General features: G+C 40.3%; 1 protein-coding gene across 1 annotated transcript in view; it reads left to right on the plus strand.

Annotated features, from left to right (window-relative positions):
• PTK7 (protein tyrosine kinase 7 (inactive)) overlaps positions 1 to 22,543 on the plus strand; it is a 92,340-nt gene that overhangs the window by 63,808 nt on the left and 5,989 nt on the right. The window contains exons 13-17 of the mRNA XM_007483943.2: positions 88 to 215; positions 875 to 1,078; positions 4,690 to 4,845; positions 5,274 to 5,506; positions 7,925 to 8,005. Coding sequence (XP_007484005.2) covers positions 88 to 215; positions 875 to 1,078; positions 4,690 to 4,845; positions 5,274 to 5,506; positions 7,925 to 8,005 — 802 coding nt within the window. The remainder of the gene's footprint in view (positions 1 to 87; positions 216 to 874; positions 1,079 to 4,689; positions 4,846 to 5,273; positions 5,507 to 7,924; positions 8,006 to 22,543) is intronic.

Here is a 22,543-nt window from a genome sequence, read left to right on the forward strand (position 1 = left end):
TTGGGAGTAAAAGCTCCTGTGTTTATGTGAAAGATGAATGGCCATAGAGGTGGGTAGAAGATGGTGCTGGTATTTTTCTCCTCACAGGATGCATATCTTCTCCAATGGCTCCCTAGTCATCCACGATGTCACCTCGGAGGATTCAGGCCGCTATACCTGCATTGCTGGCAATAGCTGTAATATCAAGCACACGGAGGCTTCGCTCCATGTTGTGGGTAGGCATTGGGGTTACAGCAAGATGGGAGGCCTTGGGGAGGAGAGCAATATTGCATAGACACCAGGATGGGAAGCTGAGTAAAATATAAGGCCCTCTAGGGCAGACCTCAGAAGCATGTGGACCTAATAAAAGTTTGTCTTGTTGAATTGATACAGGGCAGCAATGTGAAGCCACAGCCCTGGAGCCATAAAAGGATGAGTTGGGGTAGGGTGGCCGTGGTGGCAGGCAAGATGTTTTAGTGAGAGGCATAGCCTTGGGTACTCTATATAGCAGGAGGCTTAACCTGGGGTCTTTTCACTTTGAAAAATAGAGATAGCTAGATGGCTTAGTGAATAGAAAGCCAGGTCTGGAGGCTGGAGGTCTTGGTTGAAATCTGGTCTCTAAACAAGTCACTCAACCCTCAGTTGCCTGCCTTGGAATTTTGTTTTGATTCTAAAAGGGAAGACAAGGGTTGAAAAAAAAGAAAGAAAGCAAATATATTTTGAAAACTAGATTTTAAAATAATTGGTTTCCTATGTATTTTATTTTACATATTTAAAACATTTATTCTGAAAAGGGATCCAGAGATTTCATCAGATTGCAAAGGGGGCCCATAAACCCTCTGCTCTTTAGCTTTCTTAGGCAGCCTCTAACTTACCACCCATTTGTGCCCTCCAGACAAGCCAGTGCTGGATAGCTCAGAGGGTCCTGGCAGCCCTCCACCATATAAGATGATTCAAACCATTGGGCTGTCAGTGGGGGCTGCAGTGGCCTATATTATCGCTGTGCTGGGCCTCATGTTTTATTGCAAGAAGCGTTGCAAAGCCAAGAGACTGCAGAAGCAGCCAGAAGGCGAGGAGCCTGAGATGGAGTGCCTCAATGGTGAGCACTAGGGGCCCCCTGGACAGCATTGGTTAGTGGAGGGGGTTGGGGTACTGAGTGTGTGGATTTGGGGCGCCCCCATGGGGTGAGGAGGGAGAAGGCAGTGGAGCTGACATTTCTCTTATTTGCTCTCAGCTATCACCTTGATACAGTGAGTCCCCATGCTAGGGGTACCCAGAGATGATTCACCCTTTTCCCAGGGAGTCATGCATGACCTGGACACTTCCTCAGGCCCCCAGCCCAAATCAGCTCTGTTAGAGACTTCCCTATGGAACCTCCCTGGGCCTGCTTTACTTGGGTCTTGTTATGCTGCTTGCAATCATCTTTCTGCATCTTTACAAGCTTATCTATGGATGGAATTATTTATACGCTTTTGTCTTTGTTGTAATATACTCTTCTTCCATAGTCAGACTTGGAGCTAACAGAAAGCAGAGAAATGTGTGTCTCTTATAGAAGTTGTCTTTCCTATAGAAGTAGAAATTTCCCTGAACACAGATGCTGTCTTCCTCATAGGATTGTGAGCTTCCTAAGGGCAAAAACCAAGTCTTCATCATAGGATTGTAAACTTTCTAAGGGCAGAGAAAATCTGTCTTCCCATAGGACTGGAAATAGTGATGTATACTATCCTCCATCAGAGTTCAAGTTCCACGATCAGAGTTCAAGTTCCGAGAGGATAAGAACTATGTCTTCCCCATTTGGAGTAGAAGGGCAGCTTGGTGGTGCAGTGAAATAATATATACCAGGCCTGGAGTTGGGAAGTTCTAAGGTCAAATCTAGCCTCAGACACTTTGTGACTCTGGCCAAGTCACTTAACATTGTTTGCCTTGGTTTCCTCATTTGTAAAATGAGCTGGAGAAGGATATGACATAACACTTTAGTGTCTTTGCCAAGGAAACCTGAAATGGTATCAGGAAGAGTTGGATATGATTGAAAAATGACTGAATCACAACACAGTGGAAACTTCTCCCATGTACATAATTATAAAATACTTTTTACATAAATAAAATCAGATCAAAATAATTGTAGAAATATTAATTGTTCATGGATTCAAGCTAATATAATTAAAGTAATAATTCTGCCTAAACTAATCATATTCAATGCCATCCCAATTAAATTACCAAGAAGTTATTTTATCAAATTAGAAAAAATGATAATAAAACTTATTTGGAAAAATAAAAGATCAAGAATATCAAAGGAATTAATTAAAAAAAAAAAGGAAGGAGACCTAACAGTACCAGATTTTAAATTGTATTATAGAGCAGGAATTATCAACATTATCTGGTACTGGCTAAGAAATAGAAAAGTAAATCAGTGGAACAGAACAGACATACGACAATCAACAGTAAAAGATTATAGTAATCTTGTATTTAATAAAATCATAGATCCAGGTTTTGGGGATATCGCTATTTGGTAAAAATTGCCAAGATACCTGGAAAGTAGTTTGGCAGAAATTAGATCTAGACTAGTATCTTACACCATTCAGTAAGATAAATTCAAAATAGATACATGATCTGGTCATAAAAGGAGATACCATAAGTAAATTAGAAGAACAAGGAACATGCTACTTATCAGATTAATGGATAGGAGAGGAATTTGAGTCAACAAGAGGTGGAGAACATTGAAATGGAAAATGGAAAATTCTGAGTAAATTATGTTGAAAAGTTTTTGTACAAACAAAATGCTGGCAAGATGAGAAGGAAAACAGAAAATTGGGGAAAATTTTTATAGCAGCCTCTCAGGCAGAGGTCTTATATCTTAAATATGTAGAAAACTCTATATTTATAAGAATCAGAGACATCCCCCAATTGACAAATGGGCAAAAGATATAAACATCATTTTTGAATGAAGAAATCAAAGCCATATATAGATAGGTATATGAAAAAATCCTCTAAATCACTACTGATTAGAGAAATGCAAACCAAAAGAGCTCTGAGATAGCACCGCATGTTTATCAGACTGGCTAAAATGATAAAAGGGCAAAGTGACAAATGTTGGAGGGGATGTGAAAAGATGTCAACACTAATGCACACTTGGTGGAATTGTGAACGGATCCAAACCATTTTGGAAAACAATTTGAAATTACACCTAGAGAGTTATAAAACTGTATATATACCCTTAGACCCAGTGTTTGTTTCCCAAGGGAGATCAGGGAAAGAACCCATATGTTCCAAAATATTTATAGCAGCTCTCTTTATGGTGGCAAAGAATTAGAAACTTGAGGGGATGCCCATCAATTGGGGAATGGCTTAACAAATTGTGGCATATGACTGTGTTGGAGTACTTCTGCACCACAAGAAACAATGAACACTGATTTTTAAAAAAACTTGGAAAGAGCTACACAAGACAATGAACAGTGAAATTAGTAGAACCAACCACAGAATTAATGCTGGAAGAATCAACTGTGGAGTGTCACCTTCAGAATGTGAATAGAAAAGTGAAACATTAAAGACTTTAATTTATATGCACATATTAGCTGTCTTGACCATATCTTTTGTGATGTGGGGAGGGGTTGGGGGAATTTATTATGTAGATATGAAGAAAAGTAAGCTAAACAGAGGAGATTTGTGATTTCATTTGTATACTATCTTCTTTTTGGGTATGTGAAAATGCTTGCTTCATTTGGTTTTGTAAAATTTAGAATTAAACAGAATGAAAAGAAACTCCATGAGGATGGGGATTATATTTTTATTTTAGGAATTGACACTCCCTGAGGGCTAGGAGCTTCCTAAGTATAAAAATAAATTTGAAAAAAGCATTTATTAAGCACTTATTACTTTGTGCCAGATACTGTGCTAAAGAAAACCACTGCTTTCAAGGAGCTTATATCATGGGGGAGACCACAAGAAGGGAAAGTAGTGGCTAGAAAGGTACCCTTGGATTCAGAAAGTTAGAAGGATAGCTGAGTGGGGCTATAAGGGAGTAGATTGAAATGCCCATCCAAGATTTACTATGAAGTTGATTTGATCATAATTCCAAAACTGGGCAGGGGGGAAAGGTGATTAGCAAGGCTGTGGAGGAGATAAGAGTCCAGATTGAAGTGAAGCTTGGCTCCCAGGCTTTCCCTGAAATAATGTCTAGGAGAAGCAGTCACTAGTCCAGAGAGCAGGGCCTGGTAGCGGTACTTTGTTCTAGGCCAGAAGGTGGCAAGCCATATGTCTAGTCTTCATTGATTGAGAGCTCTTTGACCCTAAAATATAATTAGTTCCTTCTCTGTGTTTACCTCTGACTCAAATCAGGTAGGCATATTTTTTTTTTCTATTTTCCCTTGCTATACCCATTGCCTACTACATTCTTCAACAGATATACCTTATGCAGTCTCCTTGAACCCTTTTTGTGACATTAGTGTTAAGGGAAGCACTGACACCCATCTTGCTGGCTAACAGGGTTTCTAATTGGTGTTTCTCTTCATGAGCATCACACAGTGTGATCTGACCTTTGGTTTAGCCACTTCCACATAAATGTGGTGCATTTGCACCTGAATGACACAGACCCAGTCCAATGGGGCACAATGTGTTGAGCTCCATCAGTCTTGGAGCTTGAAATAGGAAAGAGAGGGAAGTAGATGGAGCCTTATAGGGTCTTGAATCTCAGCTCTCTCCCTTTCTCTGCAGGTGGACCCATGCAGAATGGGCAGCCCACGGCAGAAATCCGAGAAGAAGTGGCCCTGACCAACCTGGGCCCTGGCTCCTCAGCTGCCAACAAGCGGCACAGTACCAGTGATAAGATGCATTTTCCCCGTGCCAACCTGCAATCTATCACCACTCTGGGTTTGTTGCCTTGGACTAGCTGTACTCCTTGGATTAGGCATGAGATCACAGACAGGGTCTTGGACATGGGAGTCAGGAGAACGTGGGTTCAGAATCTGCCTGAGACACTGACTATGTGATCCTGGGCAAGTCACTTCCCCTTTTTGGGCCTCAGTTTCCCCATCTATAAATTGAGAGGTTTGGATTTCATGGCCTTCCTCCAAAGTCTGATCTTATGGACCTTCTCCTGCCATGAACCTTTTCCCATTAGTTTTGTACCTGAAGGCCTCTCCACAGATCATCAGAGCAATTTGAGTAATTAAGACTCTGGGTGGGAAGGGAGGAGGTGCTGTGTTCCCCTAGGGGCATGCTCAGAGCTGTGGTATATCCAGTCTCATCCATTCTTATCCCTGGGGATGGTAGAGGCTGACCCAGCACTCTGCCCATAGGGAAGAGCGACTTTGGGGATGTGTTCTTGGCAAAGGCCCAAGGCCTAGAAGAAGGGGTGGCTGAGACGCTGGTGCTGGTGAAGAGCCTTCAGAGTCGAGATGAACAGCTACAGCTGAACTTCCGGCGAGAGTTTGAGATGTTCGGCAAGCTGAGTCATGCAAACCTGGTGCGACTGTTAGGTCTCTGCCGGGAGGCTGAGCCCCACTACATGATCCTGGAGTATGTGGACTTGGTACGATGCTGGCATTACGGTCCTGGCTGCTGGGAAGGGCTGGGGGATTCCCTAGTGTGGCAGGCACTTTGGCCCAACCTGTGGCTTCTCCCTCTTGGCTGGAGGGTCATCTGGAGTTCTTTTCTGTGCTCTTCTCACCATTACTGGTAGTTCTTTGCTCTTTCCACTGTTGTTCGCCCAGGATTCATTGAGGATCTCCTGTTTTTTCTCTTTTTTAAACCTTTACCTTCTGTGTCAGAATCAATATTGTGTATTGGTTCTATGGCAGAAGGGATAGTAAGGGCTAGACTTTGGGGGTTCAATGACTTGCCCAAAGGCCACACAGCTAGGAAGTATCTGAGACCAGATAGGAACCCAAGACCCTCCTATCCCTAGGCCTGGCTCTCAAACCACTGAGTCACCTAGCTGTCCCCTTGGTGACTTTTTTCTCCTCCTTTTCTTCTTATAACATTGGGGGTTCTTGGACTTTTTTGTGTCAAGGATCCCTCTGATAGTCTGCTGAGACCTATAGACTTCTCAGTCACATTTTAAAATTCACAAAATAAAATCCATAGTGTTACAATGCAAACCAAATATATAATTAGTTATTTTCTTTGTTACACAGATAATTCCATATAAGTTTTCTGAAGTTGTATGGTTGATATTGTCTCCTCTCCTCCCTGCAAGCTGACAAGCAATTCAGTCTGGGATATATATGCATTATTATGCAAAACATGTCTCCATATTGTTCCTTTTTGGTAAGATAATAATTATAGAAAACCAAAACCCCAAATAAATGAAGATGATCACATGCAGCTAAATCTGTCAGAGTTGATCATTCCACAGTATTGCTGTTACTGTGTAAACCAAGTATATTGAAATATAGCTTTCAAAATATTATTTTTTTAAAAACCAACCCAAATGTTCTTTCAGTGAACAAGAATCTGGTTCCTCTCCCTCCCATCTTTCCCAAACAAAAAGAAAACCCTTGTAACAGATATCAAGCAAAACAAATCCCAGCATTTGACATGTCCAGAATATCTGTGTCTCATTCTGCTGCCCCTAGAACCTGGGACTTCATTAACTAGGTTTCCCACCACCACTGAAAAGTAAATAGGTCAAAACCCAGTTCTCTTGTTTTTCAGTTTTCTGTCAAATCAGTTTCTTCACTCTTATTTGCCCAAGACTTTTGGATTCTTCTGTTCTAATATAACATGGCTAATAATAGAAATATTTTTATTAGCTTGGATTTGTAGTCAGGAAAACCCAAGTTGGAAATCTGCCTTAGTCACTTACAAACTATGTGACCTTACCTCTCTTGGCCATCAGTTAGTTCTCCAATATATAAAAAGGGGATTATCCTGAGAATCAAATCAAATGAGATAGGGGCAGTTCTCTGGCACAGTGGCTAGAGCACCGGGCCGAAAGTTGGGAAGATCTGGAGGAATTGGGTTCAAATTTTGCCTCAGACATTTCCTATCTGTGTGAGTCTGGGCAAGTCACTAGCTCTTACCTTTCTATCTTAGAGTTGTTACTAGGACAGAAATTGAGCTTTTTAAAAAATGAAATGAGATCATATCCATATGATGTTTTGTAGCATATAAAAAATGTTACCCTTATTCTTCGATGCCATTAACCTTCAATAGGTTCTATCGGCATGGATAGGCTCCATGGATAGGCATGGATTTATGTAATAGACATCTTTTCTGCCTCAAGCCTCCCTTCCTATCCCAAGTCAGCTTATTGGTTGTGGCTTAAATCAACCAGTGAAGCTGCCCTCAAAGGTAATAAATATATTTCCTTGTACTTCTATATCCTTTAATGTCCTATTCTTTTCTGTCTCCTTGAGAGATATATGATACAGTGAATAGACAGCTTGCTTTGGGACCAGGAACTCTGGGGGGTTTAAATCTGGTTCATACAGCCTCTATGATGTTGGCAAGTGACTTAGCCACTCAGGGCTTTAGTCCAACACACGGCCTGCCTTGTTCCTAGGAGGCCAGAACCATACTGAAATGCAATTGAGAAATATTTAACAAAATAAGTAAAAGTAAAAATAAAATAAAACAATGTTTGTATGGGGTTTTCTAAGTTCCCATTCACCTGCAAGGATCCTTTCCCATTTGAGTTTGATAGTGTTGCTATAGATAACAAGGCTCCAAGATACAGAGAAGGTACTGCCCTGCTTTTTAGAGCAGGGACCTCAGCCAGAGCTTCCTTTCCCATCCCAGGTCCAGCTCCTTTCCCAGTCTGTATACTTTAGCACTGGGTAAACTCCCTAGGGGAGTTTCAGGTCACTTCTGTGTTATTGACTAGTCAGCTGACTCAGAGCTGGCAGCTGTTGGGTATGTAGTTATTGGCTGTTGGCTTTGATAGTGGCATCTCACCCTGGGACCCAAGGAGCCTTGGCTTTACTTTTACTGTTGATTTCACCCTTAGGGGGACCTGAAACAGTTCCTGAGGATCTCCAAGAGTAAGGATGAGAAGTTGAAGCCACAGCCTCTCTCCACCAAACAGAAGGTGAGGGATGGGGGAGAGAATGTTCTAGGAGGGAGAAAGGTAAGCTCAACAGGACTCCAATGGGGGATATAGTGAGAGATGTGCCCTTTACCTCCCCCGACTCCCTTCCTCCCAAGATCATGCCTTAGTGGGAAATTTGGGTAGAAGGAAGGGGGGGGGTTGGCCTGGAGAAGGGGGAGACTTGGGTGGAGGGGAGGGGTGGTCCTGAAAAGGCATCTTAAAAGTGAAAAGACATTTCTCTGAAACCAGGATTAGATTGGTTCAGCCCTAGGGGGCTGATCTACAAACAATGGGTGGAGTTTGCAAAGAAGTCAATTAAAGTCTGATGAGCAGGAGAAGTTAATTAACCATCAGCTCTCCAAAAACTGAGGAGGGACTTTCCTGTGGGACAGTTAGTAGATAGAGTTTGGGGAGACCAGTTGGAAGTGTGATCCTGAGCAAATCGCTTAACCCCTGTTTGCCTCAGGTTCCTCATATGAAAGTGGGGGTTAATAACAGCGCCTACCTCCCTAGGGTTGTTGTGGGATATGAGATAATAACTTGAAAGGCCTTTGCAGTTCCTGGCCCTCTGAAAGTACTATGTAAATGTTAGCTATTATTCTTAGCTATTCAAGGAAAAGATAGTTGATTAGTTGATAAGGTGCTGTAAAAGGAGTTCTTATTAAGATATGGGTGAACTCAGTGCTCTAGAGGTCCCTTCCAATCCAGTGTCAGTTTTCCAAATGAGATAATCTTTGTAAAATGGATTTTATACCTTAAAACAACATGTAAACATCAATTATTAGTGTGGCATAATGGATTAGTGGTGACCTTGACATCAGGAAGGTATGAGTGGAAGTCTTATCTAGGCAAGTCACTTAACTTATTCAGTGTTCTAGAAAAATTTCTAAGACCAAAGATGCAAAGAAAGTGTTGACTTATAGAGGGAATTTCCATTACAACAAAATTGCAGATTTCTGTTATCATTAGAGGGGATTCCTGTTCAAGTGTGGTTGGACTAGTTGACTTAGAAGGTCACTTAAAGTCCTGAGAGTCTGCAATTCTGTAGTACATCCATTCTTCTAGGGATAGAAATAGCTAAGTATCTTCCTAATCTAAAAGATTAAGGGTAATAAACAAAACTCCAGGGGTGGAGGACATTTTGTAGGCTTCATTTCACCTTAAATATTTCCTAGAGAGCAAGGGAAGGACAAGAAATCTGTAGTTGATGATATGGAATCTTCACCTCTTTTGTTTTGACTTTGAGCTTCCTAATATTTCTTTCCCTTTCCCCTCTTAATTCTTCCTCCCTCTTGGTTAAAAAGGTGACCCCTGGGCTAGGAGCCCTCTATGGGCTCCATGATTAAGGCTTTCTTGAATCATGAAAAGAACAGTCTTCAACCATTTCCAAACTACCAGATGACCATCACACATGTCAGAACTTGGAATGGGCCTGAGAGACCACCCTTTTACAGAGGAGGAAACTGAGGACTGGAGTGGGTAGGGTTTGCCTCAAGTTCATGAGACAACTGAGACTTGACCTAAATCTAGAGGTCTTTTCCATCCCCATCTCCATCACCACTCTCTTCTTTGGGTCTTCTCTTTCCTCACAGTGGCTTGGGGGAGTGGAGGGTGGATAAGCTACAGATTGGGAAGTGATGAGTTGTTCAGGGAAAGTTCTTGATTGTGTGACCCCAGGCAAGTCACTTCATCTCTCTCAGCCTTAATTTTTTCATCTGTAAAACGGGGATAACAACATAAGATTATATTAAGGAGCAAATTAAATTAGAAAATAGCTATAAAGTGCTTTGCAAACCATAGAATCTTAACAGTTTAGTTGGGAGACTAGCTCAGATAGATGTGTATGAGGGCACCCACACTGAAAGCTGACACAAATGGGTTTAGTGTGTTAATGTGAAATCTAGAAACCCCCAAACTTGTAGCCTAGAAAGATTTAAACCTGAGGCTTTCACTTAGTCGAATGAGACTAAGGAACCTTGAGTTAGTTCTGCGTTGGGATGGCTAATCCCCTCCTATACTTCTTTTTGCCTTAGAAGCTTCTCTTAGTCTGAGCTTGGTGAAGTAGGACTTTCCTTCAGGGAGGAACTCTCATGTGACAAGGTGAAAGCCTCAGGTTTGAATCTTTCTAGGCAACAAGGTTGGGGGTTTCTAGATTCCATGTTGACAAGTGAAATATACACAAGGATTACATACTTCAAAGACTTGAGAAAGAGTCATGATTTCATCTTTATAAGTGCTTTATCCATTGACCCAAGGTTATATAAAACAGAAAGTAGTGTGATCAAACCCAGATCTTGTGATAGCTTCCTGATTTGCTGCAGCCAAAAAATTAACCACCTTCTGATTTGAAAGGCTTCATGAAAAAAAAAGAGGGAAAAAACACAGGGACCCCACCAGATCACAAAGAGACAACGTGATAGCACTTGAGGGAGGAAGGGATTACATGGAACCGCATAAACAAGACATTTGGTAGAGGCAGCTAGGGTAGCACAGTGGAGAGAGCCAGGCCTAGAGTTGGGAGGACCTGGGTTCAAATATGGCCTTAGATACATCTGAGCCGTGACCCTGGAAAAGCCACTTAACCTCAATTTCCTCCCTGTTACCCCTCTTTTGTCTTAGAATTGACACTAAGAAAGTAAGGGTTTAAATTAAAAAAAAAAAAGGCAAGTTGCTTAGAATATACATGCCCAGAAAGAACTGGATAGCCAATAGACTTTAGATCGCTCCAGATTTCCTGGTGGAAAGAGACTTTTCTGGCCTACATTCTAAAGGTAAAGAGCCAGTGCAAGAGGATAAGAAAAATGCCAAGATTCATTTTTTCCAGCTGAAGCTTGGGGTATAAGAAGGGTCAGTTGCTTCTGTGGTTGATTTGAGAGAAAAAGTAATTCATCAAGTACTGAGAGAAAACTTTCCTTAAAATATGTCCCAGGTGGATCAATGAATAGAGTCAGAGATCTGGATTCAAATGTGGCCTCAGGCACTCCTAGCTGGGCAAGTCACTTGATTCCAATTGCCTAGCTCTTATTGCTCTTCCCCTATTGATTTTAAAATAGAAGATAAGGGTTAAAAAACAAAAACTGGGGGGCTGCTGGGGGGCTCAGTGGATTGAGAGCCTGCCCTAGAGATAGAAGTTGTTCAAATCTGATCTCAGACACTGCCTAGCTGGGTGACACTGAGCAATTGTTTCCTTTAACCACAATACCTGAAATTCTCTCAGCCAAGATTTATTCTTTGGGACTAAGATTTGTCTCCAGGGGATCTCTTTTAAAAATTTAAATAAGGCTAGCTGGTTAGGTTAGCCCAGTTAAACATTTTTCCAAAAGCTAATCAATCAATATAATCTGTCTTTGGGATATGGAAGCTTGAAAATTTTTGTTGGAACCCTAAATTCTGGTCCATTGGATCTTGAAATGTGGGTAGGAATGGAATTGAGTAAATTTTGGAGCAAAATATTTTCAGACTAAAATTGTTGCATGTAATGTAATCTCCCATCTATTGTTTTAGAGGGAGAAAAATATCACAAACATTGAAATATTTTTAATATAATATTTTTCCCAATTACATGTACAAACAATTTTAACATTTATTTTCTAAAATTTTGAGTTCTGGAATCTCTCCCTCCATCCCTCCCTCTTCTTCCCACTCCTAAGATGGTAAGCAATTTGATCTAGGTTATACTTGTGTGATGATAACGGTGAAAATTGAACAAAACTAGAATGCCAGGCTTTGGCAGAACCAGTGTGAGAACAGTCCGTTTATTAACACTAGCATGAATTAGTTTAAAGAATTGGAAAATTAAGTTTTAAAGGTCTGATTGGTATATGAAGGGCAATAATAACCTAGTATGTATGTGTGCATGAGTATAAATTTTGCAAAATATTTTATGTAGGATAGCTCAGTAGGCCAAAAAACTAGAAGCTGGAATCTAAAGATCTCAGTGGTATCCTAATGGGTTAATTAGAACGTGGACTGAGGAACTAGGTAAGCAGAAATGGAAAGGAAGGGGCGAGTCTGCTTTCTGCCCACCAAGAACTAAATAAATTCTTAGAGGAGGTTTCTATGTCAGGCTTTCAGTGTTAATCCTGAGGGCCTTGAGATGGCTTCTTGCCCAGCAGTTTCAGGAAGCACTTAATCCCTTTGTGTTTACAGGTTGACTATTAGAACTCTACCAAACTTTCTTGTGCCCCCAAAATTCCCCACCTCACTTAAGAGCTATTACTGTGCTAAATCTAGCACCCTCCTCATTTCCTCCTCTCTTCCTCCCTCCCCCCACTAGATTGCCTTCCTTCTGCCAGACCAGAGGTCTCTCCACCTTGTTAGCCAGATCTGCAAGAGCTGGCAGGGAAAGGAATTTCTAAACCAGAGTGGGAAGATTACAAAAGACTTTGTGGCATGCAGATTACTTGTCAAGAAGAGACTGTGTCCTGGGGTTTTAAAGCCTAAGGCCCAATTGACCCAATTTATGGTGCTTTCTCAGATCTCTGTTCCTTATCACATTCAGGAACACCTGAGAGACCCTGGAGGGAAGAGGATTTTTTTTTTAACTTTTAACAACTCATTCATTATTTCCACCTTATTCCCATACCATTGAACCCTTCCTGGTAACAAAGGAAAAGCATTTAAGTCCATTCAGTCACCTTATCTGACATGTTTCATTGTTAGGCTACACCCTCTTCTTTTGAGAATTAAATTTTTTATTTTTTATTCTATATTTGATGAACATAAACATTTCTATATACCACGAACAGAAATGGTGGATTGTATATGACACAGTCAATTTTCATTATGGACAACTTTGAAAGTTTATACTAAATTCAGTGTTTGCTCTAAAGCTGACCTGCTTGCCCTTTGATCTCCTGTTTTCAATGCCCCATTAATGTCTTTGCCTTTGTAACTAGTGCTAGGCCCTCTCTCTTAATTTATCTTCCCCCCTCAAAAAAAAAAAGTAACAAGTTTGCATAGTCAAGCAAAACAGATCTCTATATTGACCTTATCTAAAAGTGAATGTCTCCTTCTGCATCTTGACTTCATCCATCAGTCCCTTGTCAGGAGGTGAGAAACATGCTCCATTTCTCTGGTGTCATGGTCTGTCTTTCTATTGAACAGGGCTCTAAAATATTTTGAAGTTTTTTCTTTATAGAGTTTTAGTCATATAAATTGTTCTTCTGGTACTGCTCACCTCCTTCTGTGCCCATGCTGGTCTTCCCAGCTTTCTCCAAATCCATCCCTTTCATCCATTACAATGATATACATTCATTTGTTTTTGGAGCCAGTTGAGGAATGATACTTTTTTGGTTTCTGGGTCTTTGCTACAATAATAAATGCTGCTAGTGTTTTTGTACATATGGATCCTTGCTTTATCTTTTGGGGATATATACCTAGTAGTATATACTTGGTCAAAAGGTATGCAGTGTTTCACGTTTGGGATAGGGGCGAGGAATATATAGTTCAATAATTTCCATACCTTGATTACAGCTCCTCCAAATGGGTTCAGCCCCTGGAGATACAGTTGGACCAAGTCACAGTTCTGTGAGCAGTACATTAGCATGCCTATCCTCCCATATCTGTTCCAACAAATTTTTGTCTTTTTTGTCATTTTCAAGGAAGATCTTCAGAATTGTTTGGATTTACTTTTCCTTTTCTCAATTTGGATAATTTTATATGGTTGTTGATAATTTGTTTCTTAACTACCTGCTCTTTCTTTGACTGTTTATACATTATAGAATGGCTATTGTTCTTATATGTTTGGATTAATTCCATATAAACTATGGCTATCAGACTGTTTGTTAGAGAAATTTCTTGAAAGACTATTTTCTCCCAGTTAACCCTTTTCTTTCCAATTGTAGCTACATTGACCTTGTTTGTACAAAAGCCTTTTAGTTTTATGTGATCAAAATTGTACATTTTCTCTTCTATGATCTTCTCTATATCTTGTTTATTTGGGTTCTCTTTCCTGATCTGTAATGATTAACGATCTACCATTTTGGAATGGATCCAAATGATCTTCCATTTGTCCAATTTTTAAGTAATGGAGATGATGTTTTCATTTGGAGTTTTTTGAAACATATGATGTGTAATATCCTCTAATAAGAATTAACTTTTTTGGTATCCTGGGCTCCTTTGGCAGTTTCTGTTGAAGACTAATGCAGATTGTTGCCTACATTCATAATTGAATAAAATACTAAATTCCTTCCTTCCTTCCTCCCTCCCTCTCTCCCTTCCTCCCTTCCTCTTCTCCCTCCCTTCTCTTACATTCTATCTTAGATTTGCTAATGACTGTGAGTTCCAAGGCAAAAGAGTCATTAAGGCTAGGCAATTGGGATTAAGTGACTTGAACAGGGTCACACGGGTAGGAGCTGTGTCCACACTGGAACCTGTCTCCAGACCTGGCTCTCTATCCGCTGAGCTACCTAGCCACCCCAAGCTTAGACTGTTTCACAGCTCTTCTGCCTTCCCTCCAACATTGACTGTTTTCATGTAGGGCCCATTAGGTGGTATAATGAATAGAGTGCCTAGACGGAGTTAGGAAGATCTGGAATTGTACCCTCCCTCAGATACTTCCTAGCTGAGTAACCCTGGGCAAGTCACTTAACCTATCTGCTTCTTTTCTCATCTGGAAAAATAATGCACACATTTCAAGTGTATGCAAAGCACTTTATAAACCTAAAAGAACTAGGTAAATACAACTATTATTATTATCTTTGTACTTTGTTGTTGTAGTTGAGTCAAGTTCTTCCAGATTCCACTTAGGATTTTCTTGGCAAAGATCCTTGAATGGTTTGCCAGTTCCTTCTCCAGCTCATTTTACAGATGAGGAAACAGAGGCAATCAGGGGTAAGTTAAATGCCCAGGGCCACACAGCTAATCAATGTTCTCAGGCCAGATTTGAATTCAAGAAAAGGAATATTCCTGACTCCAGGCTGGATGCTCTATCCACTATACCATTCTAGTTGCCCATGTACAACTTTTAAGGTATGGTCTGTTTGTTGGCAAATAACCTCTGTCATCTGGATCATTAGTCAGTGAGCTTTTTTCTTCCTCTTTTTTTCCCTTGGAAAACACAGCAGGACTGTGTATACTGTGAACATTCAATTTAGTCCAACAAATATTTACTTACCTAGCATGTGTTCTGGCCTGAGCTCATTGTCCTTTTGCAGGGTTTATCTAAGATTTATGTACTGATGGACCAGTTCAGTGGCCTCTCCTGCACATCATATTCTGGTCAGAAAGCATTCTTCATCCATTTATTTTTTCCTGTATAGATAGACTCTTTTGAATGATAATGGGTCTTTTTTGGAGGCTCTGTAGTGTATGGTTACAGAATGCTTGATGTAATCATCTCAGTGCTCTGGACAAGCAGGAGTATCTCAAAAAAACCTTACCCAATATAAAAGATCCTTCTTCCTTTTGGACTTTTTACCAGATATCCTTTTTTTTTTAACCCTTACCTGTCTTAGAATTGATAACAAGTTTTCATTCCAAGGCAAAGGAATATGGAAGAGTTAGGCGATGGGGATTAAGAGTTACTTGCCCAGAATCACACAGCTTGGAAGTGTCTGAGACCAAGACCTCCAGTCTCTAGGCTTGGCACTCTGTCTGCTGAACCACAGAGCTGCCTCTTTGGACGTCCTTTAGGATTCAGGCCAACATCTTGACCAAGCATGGGACTCCATTTCACCATTTTGTGCTTTTCAGACATATCATTGAACAAAGTTAGATCTGGTGCATCTTTCAAGAAGTCTTGTTTGGTTTTGTCCATTGTTGCTTTCTGTCACAGTGTTTTACCTGACATTTTACTCTAACCCAGGGACCATTAAACTTGTAGTCAGCTATCTACTTTTGTATAATCTTTGGACTAAAACTGGTTTTTACCCTTGCCTCATAAGCAATCAAATGCTTAAAAAAAAATCAGGGACAGCTATGTGACTCAGTGGAGAGAGAGTCTAGAGATGGGAGGTCCTGAGTTCAGCTTTGGCATCAGACCTATACTATCTGGTGTGACCCTAGTGAGTCATTTAGCCCCAATTGTCTAGCCCTTACCACTCTTGTGCTAAGTATTTAGTCTTGATTCGAAGACAGAAGCTAAGGGTTATTTAAAAGAAGAAGAGTCAATTAAGGAAGATTAGAAATGTCTTAATGACTCAGTACTTAGTATTGATTCTAAGACAGAATTCTGGTAAGGACTTTAAAAATAAATGAAAACTGTGTAAATTTAAAAAAAAAGAACTATGCACTCCAGAGGCTATTGATATTTTTGTAATCACTCCTATTTAGCAATAAGTTCCAAGATATTTTCCAATTGTTTAGCATTTTCTCTTTTTCCATTACCTGAAGAATCAATTCCTCTTAATTGTGTTGCCTCTGGAATGAACCTCCTCTGTATATACTTGGTCTTGTGTAGCTAAGAGACAGCATAGTGGATCCCTACCAGACTCAGGAGGCAGGAAGACCTGGGTTCAAATCCCATCTCAACCACTTATTAGCAATGACACTTATCCCTCAGTTCCTTATCCTTTGTAGATCCAAATCCTAGCACAGTGTGGAACACATATTTAGTGCTTAATAAATGTTTATTGAGGGGCCGCTAGGTGGCACAGTGGATAGAATGTCAGATTTGGAGTTAGGAGGTTTTGGTTTCAAATCTGGCTTCAGAATCTTCCTATCTGTGTGACCCTAGACAAGTCACTTAATCCTACTTGCCTGCTCTTTATCACTCCTGCCTTGGAACTGATATATGTCTCTCTCTATTCTAAGACAGAAGATAAGAGTTTGATTTTCAAAAAATATTTATTGACTAACTACTTTTTAAAATGAAGGAGTTGGACTAAAGGTCCCATATAACTTTAAATCTAAGAGCCTATTACCTTTTTAACTTTAGCAACATTTCTACTAACACTGGGAACAGTGATATTAGAATTTAAATGTAGTGGCTCTGTTTTCATTGATTGGGAAAAGAGTTAATCACAGAAAGCTTGATGAATCTTCCATTTTTCAGCCCATTTGTTCTGCTTTCATCCATAAATGCCCTTGGGGATAATATTGGGGGGGATACAGAGTTGAAAAATGACAATTACTACATTCAAGGAGTTTATATTCTGCAAGAGCATAATAGAACAAGACATAAAAGAAACACTGTAAGTTAAAATATATGACCAAATAATTAGAAGTGTTCAAAAAGAGTAGCATGAGAGACTGAAGGAGACAGTGGTTGCCCTGATAATTTAGGAAATCAGAAAAGATGATTATGGAGTCCATCAATCCCTTTCTGCCCTCACTTTCCTCCTTCCTCATTCTCTGACCTTATTTGTTCACCATTTTAAGTGATTTTCTCTCTACCCTCCTTAAATCTGTTGGCCTTTAAATTTCTGCCCTTTACTCCTGGCTAACCTTCAACCCTGGCTAATACAGCCCTTGGCTTCCTCTCCTCCACTCCGGAGGTGTCAGATATTGCTAGAGGATATTATGAAGTTCTGCTGACAGGATCTATCACAAATTTATGCTATCTATGGTAATCCTTGCAGTTATCCATTAATAACTTCTATTATACTTCCCATAGTAAGATTGCAAAACTTTTTTTTCTTTCTCCACCCTCTTCCCTTTTTTTGCAGTAGATCCATTTGTCTTCTACTTCACTGATGAGAGGAGTGAGGTCACAAGTAAACTCTCTTCTATGCCTCTAATAATGTTGTCATTGTCCTTAACTTTCCATTCTTCTTCTCAAAAATGGTGGTCTTAGGGGCCAGCTCAGTGAATAGAAGGCCAGGCCTGAAGTACCTGGGTTCAAATTTGATCTCTCAGATACTTCCTAGCTGTGTTACCCTGGCCAAGTCATTTAACCCCAATTGTCCACACCTTACCACTCTTCCAACATGACTCTATTTCTCCATTTTGTACTTCATAAGCAATTGAACAATGGTATGTCTTTCAAGGAGCCTTGTATGGTTTTGATGATATACATTGTTGCTTGCTGTTGGAGTGTTTTGGCTCCAACCCACGGATCATTGGAACCGATACTTAAATTAATATGAAGACAAGGAAAAGGGTTTTTTTGTTTTTTAAAAGGCAATCTTATTCCCTGCTTCATCAAAATCTTTCCTTCCTAATTTTTGTTTCTATCCCTTTCTGCCTTTCCCAAGACTTGATTCATTTCTCTTTTCTCTGCTATGTCCCCTCAGCTGAAAAAATATTCAGGTTTCTCCTATCCTTTAAAAAATAAACAAAAACCTTTATTTGACCCTGCTGCCATTCTTTCCAACCATTGTCTTAAATTTCTTCCCTCCTTTTTTTTTTAACCCTTACCTTCCATCTTAGAATCAATACTATGTATTTGTTCTAAGGCAGAAGACTGGTAAGGGCTAGGCAGTGTTTGAAGTCTGATCCGAACTCAGGACCTCCCATTTCTAGGCCTGGCTCTCAATCTACTCAGCCACTCAGCTGCCCCCTCCCTGCAGCTTTTGGCCTTGTCAAAACCCCCCTCTGTACCATCTCTTGCCTTGACTTCTACTTTTATGAGCTCTCCCATCCCCTAACAGTGGAGATCCCTTAAGGCTCTGTCCAGAGAATTCTTTTCTTTTTCTTTAGTCTCTTGACAAGCTCATCAGCTTCAGTAGGCTTGGCCATGATCTCTATACAAATGACTACAAAAATCCTTTTATCTAGTGTAGAGGGTGGCTCTAATGCTGAGCCAGGAGTCAGGAAGACCTGAGCTCAAATCTTGCCTCAGACATTATTTACTGTGGGATACTGGTCATTTAATTCCTTTTTGCCTCAGTTTCCTCAACTAGAAAATAGGAATGATAATAATAATTGCCTCCCAAGGTACTTCACTGATCTCTCTCCTATATGCCAGTCCCACAACACCTTATTTGTCCCATCAGCACCTGAATCTCAGCATACCCAAAATAAAATTAGTTATCTTCTAGTTATCTTCCCTCCTCCCCAAAACTGCCCCTTCTCCAAACTTCCCAGTTCTGTCAAAGTGACTGTCATTTTTCCTATCTCCTAGATTATCATTATCTTTGCCTCCCCCCTCTTCTTTATGTTCTGAGGTACCAAGTCTTGCCTCTATTTTTTACAAACTATGTCTCACCTCTGTTCCTTCTCAATGCACACATGAATACCCACCCAAATTCAAGCCTTTCTTAGACTGCTATAATGCTCGGCAATTTCCTTCCTCCATTTCCAGTATCTTCCCTCTAATTCATCCTGACACGTACCTTCCTAAGGCACCTGTCTGACAATCACTGTCCCTTTTCTGCTCAAAACTTTGGAGTGATTTCCCTGTTGCTGTTTGGATCAAACTTAGACTGGTGTTTACAACATTCCATAATCTAGTTCCAATCTACTTTTTCCCTTACAGACTCATTTTTTATACTTCCTTTTCTGCATTCTACATTCTAACCAAACAGGACTGGTGGCTCTTCCTTAAATTAAGCATCCCATCTTACATTACAAAGACTGTTTTCCATTCTTGGCACTTAAGCTCATTTCTTTAACACCTGAGAATCCTCAGTATGTATTTTCTTCTACTATAAGCTTCTTGAGGGTAGAGACCGAATCGTTTTTACCTTTTATTCACCACATCTAACATGGTACTCTACATATACTGGGCACTTAATGCTCTTTGAATTAAATTACTGAATTGAGGAGCAGTGGAAAGAGCATTGACTTGGAGGTCAAAGGACCTGCGTTTAAATTCTACCTCTTTCAGTATCTGTGTGACTGTGGACAATTCATTTAATTTCTTTAGCCCTCAGTTTCCTCGTTTATAAAATGAGGAAGTTAAACTAGATGGCCACTGAGTAGTTCCCTTGTAGCTCTAGTTTGACGATTCCATGATGATGGTTCTAACTAAATAGCCTCCTCGCTTTTGTCCAGTTTATCTCTTCTCTAGTCAATCCTCTATGCATTTCTTCAATTTAATTTTCCTGATGGCCAACCTGTTCCATCCATGGACATCGACATACTTTCAGTGACCCCTCAATACGTCTAGAATAAAGTAGAAGACTCTTAATGGTGGCATTCCACCCTCTTTACAATCTGACGCCAATCTAGCCATCGAGCCTTATTTCATCCTGATCCCCTTTATTTATGTAGTCAGTTTCAGCCAATGCCAATAAGCCTTCATCGCTGCCATCCTCATACCATTCTCCGTAAAAGAAGGAGCCTTTTACTTCCCTCCCCTTCTCCATGCCCAAGCTCTATGGGTTCCCACTCTTACAAATGACATTGTCCCTGCCTGCCTTGAAAAAGTGGTCTTCACCTCAACTGTTTCATAATGCTTTGCCTGCATCCCTTTTTGGCATCTAACCTATTTTTTTTTCACAGTTCTTTGTGTGTTTGTCCTTTCCTCCATTAGATTATAAGCTCCATGAAAGCAAGACCTTTGCCATATATGCATCTACTTATCCTCAGCTCTGACTACTATGTATTGAACATAGTAGGTAGTTTTTTAAAAAAAACCCTTATCTTCTGTATTAGATTGATATTGTGTATTGGTTCCAAGGCAAAAGGGCACTAAGATTAAGGCAATGGGGGTTAATTGATTCATCCAGGGTTACCCAGTTAGGAACTATCTGGATCCAGATTTGAACCCAGGACCCTTCTGTTTCTGGGTCTGGCTCTCAATTCACTGAGCCATGTAGCTGATCACTCCCCAAAGTAGGTGTTTTAAGTTTTTTTTTAAAGTGGAATGAAATAAGAAGATGAATTTTGAAGGTGGAAATAAGGCTTTCAACAAGTAGAATTGGGTGATCCCATCACAGGGCATGACTTGCAGTTGTTTCCTAGGGAGGGGTGGCAAGAGAAGAATGGTTTGGTTTGACTGCAACAGAGAGTTTTGTGAAAGCAGTCATAGTATGTAATAATGTTCTAAAGGTAGGTTGGAGCCAGACTACAGAGGCTCTTCTATACCTAAGGAATGACAAAGGAGTATGTGTTTTACCCTGTAAGCAATAGGGAATCATTGAAAGATTTTCAGTTGTGGATAACCATGTGGTCAAACCATTAAGAAAAGAAGATGTTTTGGCCTTCTTGCAAAGAATGGATTTAAAGGAATAGATAGGTGGTACAGTGAATAGAGACCCAGGCTGGAGTGTCGATGACCCAGGTTCAAATTTGAATTCAGACATTTTCTAATTGGATGACCCTGGGCAAGCCACTTAACTCCCATTTGCCTAGTTCTTGGCCTTTTGTCTTAGAGTTGTTCTTAAGACAGAAAGTAAGGGTTTTAAGAAATTGAATGGGAGAACAATATATCTATTAAGTGTATAAGAGATCAAAGAAAGAAGAAAAGGACCCATATGTACAAAAGTATTTCTAACATTTCTTTTTGTGGAGGCAAAGAATTGGGAACTAAAAGGTTTGTGGAAGAGATGACAAATTATGCTATGTGAATGTAATGGGATATTTTTGTGGTATAAAACAATGATGAAAAGGATGATTTCAGAGAAACCTGGGAAGTTTTTTATGAACTGATGCAGGGTAAAATAAGGAGAACCAGGAGAACAACTTGTGCAATAACAAAAACATTGTAAAGATAAGCACTGGGTCAGCTGGATGGTTTAGTGGATAGAGAGGCACGGTGGAGATAAGATCTTGGACCTGGGTTCAAATTTAGCCTAAGATATTTCTTAGCTATGTGTCTCTGAGAAAGTTATTTAAGTCCAGTCACCTAGCCTTTAACTCTCTTCTGCCTTAGAACCAATACTTAGTATTGATTGTAAGACAGAAGGTAGGGAGCAGGGAGAAAGAGACAGAAAGAGAGGGAGAGGGGAAGGAGGGAGGGATACCAACCATTGAAGGTCTCTGATCAGTGCAAAGACCCACCACTGTTCTAGGGGACCAATGAATGTCCAAGGGAGTAGTCAGAGGGAGAGGAAATATATAATTGATCATGGAGGTGGGGGGAGGGGAAGGAGAGAGGATAAGACAACAGAGCATGGGAGTCTATTTCAGTAGTCCAGGTAAGAAGAAATGAGGACCTGTACTGAGATGATTCTAGTATGAGGGGAGAGAGGAATGGATGTTTTAGAGGTAGACTCAATAGAAGTTGGCAGCTGATTAATTCAAGGGAGTTGGTGTAAGAAAAATAAAGGAATCAGATAACTTGAAGACTTTCAGACAATTAATGCAATTAAATAAATATTTATTTTTCTCTTATTGGAGGAGAAAAGAAAAAGAATATCAACATGTTTCCTATCAGCCTTGGGTGGGGTGGGAGGTAGCAGGAATACTCTTTGAAGCTTCAAATCAAGTGCTGGTATTTTCTGGAGTTTTCTTCTACCCAGAAAAATCTGGCGAACTCAGCCCTGCCTCAGAAGTGGATCTCCCCATGCTCTTGGCATTATTCAGGTGCCTCTTTGCGCAGGTGGCAATCCGTAGCTAACAAGACCCTGATCAGTATAGATCATGCCTGTCTGGGGATGGTATAGACATCGGAGCTAGTCAGGGCTGCTGTAATCCTAGTATGGACTTCATCTAAGAGAAGTGGTTGTCTTAGAATGACAGCTCTCCCAGTGTTGAGGCCCATTAATTTTC

The sequence above is a fragment of the Monodelphis domestica genome, chromosome 2, assembly GCF_027887165.1.
Source record: "Monodelphis domestica isolate mMonDom1 chromosome 2, mMonDom1.pri, whole genome shotgun sequence".
NCBI lineage: Eukaryota > Metazoa > Chordata > Mammalia > Didelphimorphia > Didelphidae > Monodelphis > Monodelphis domestica.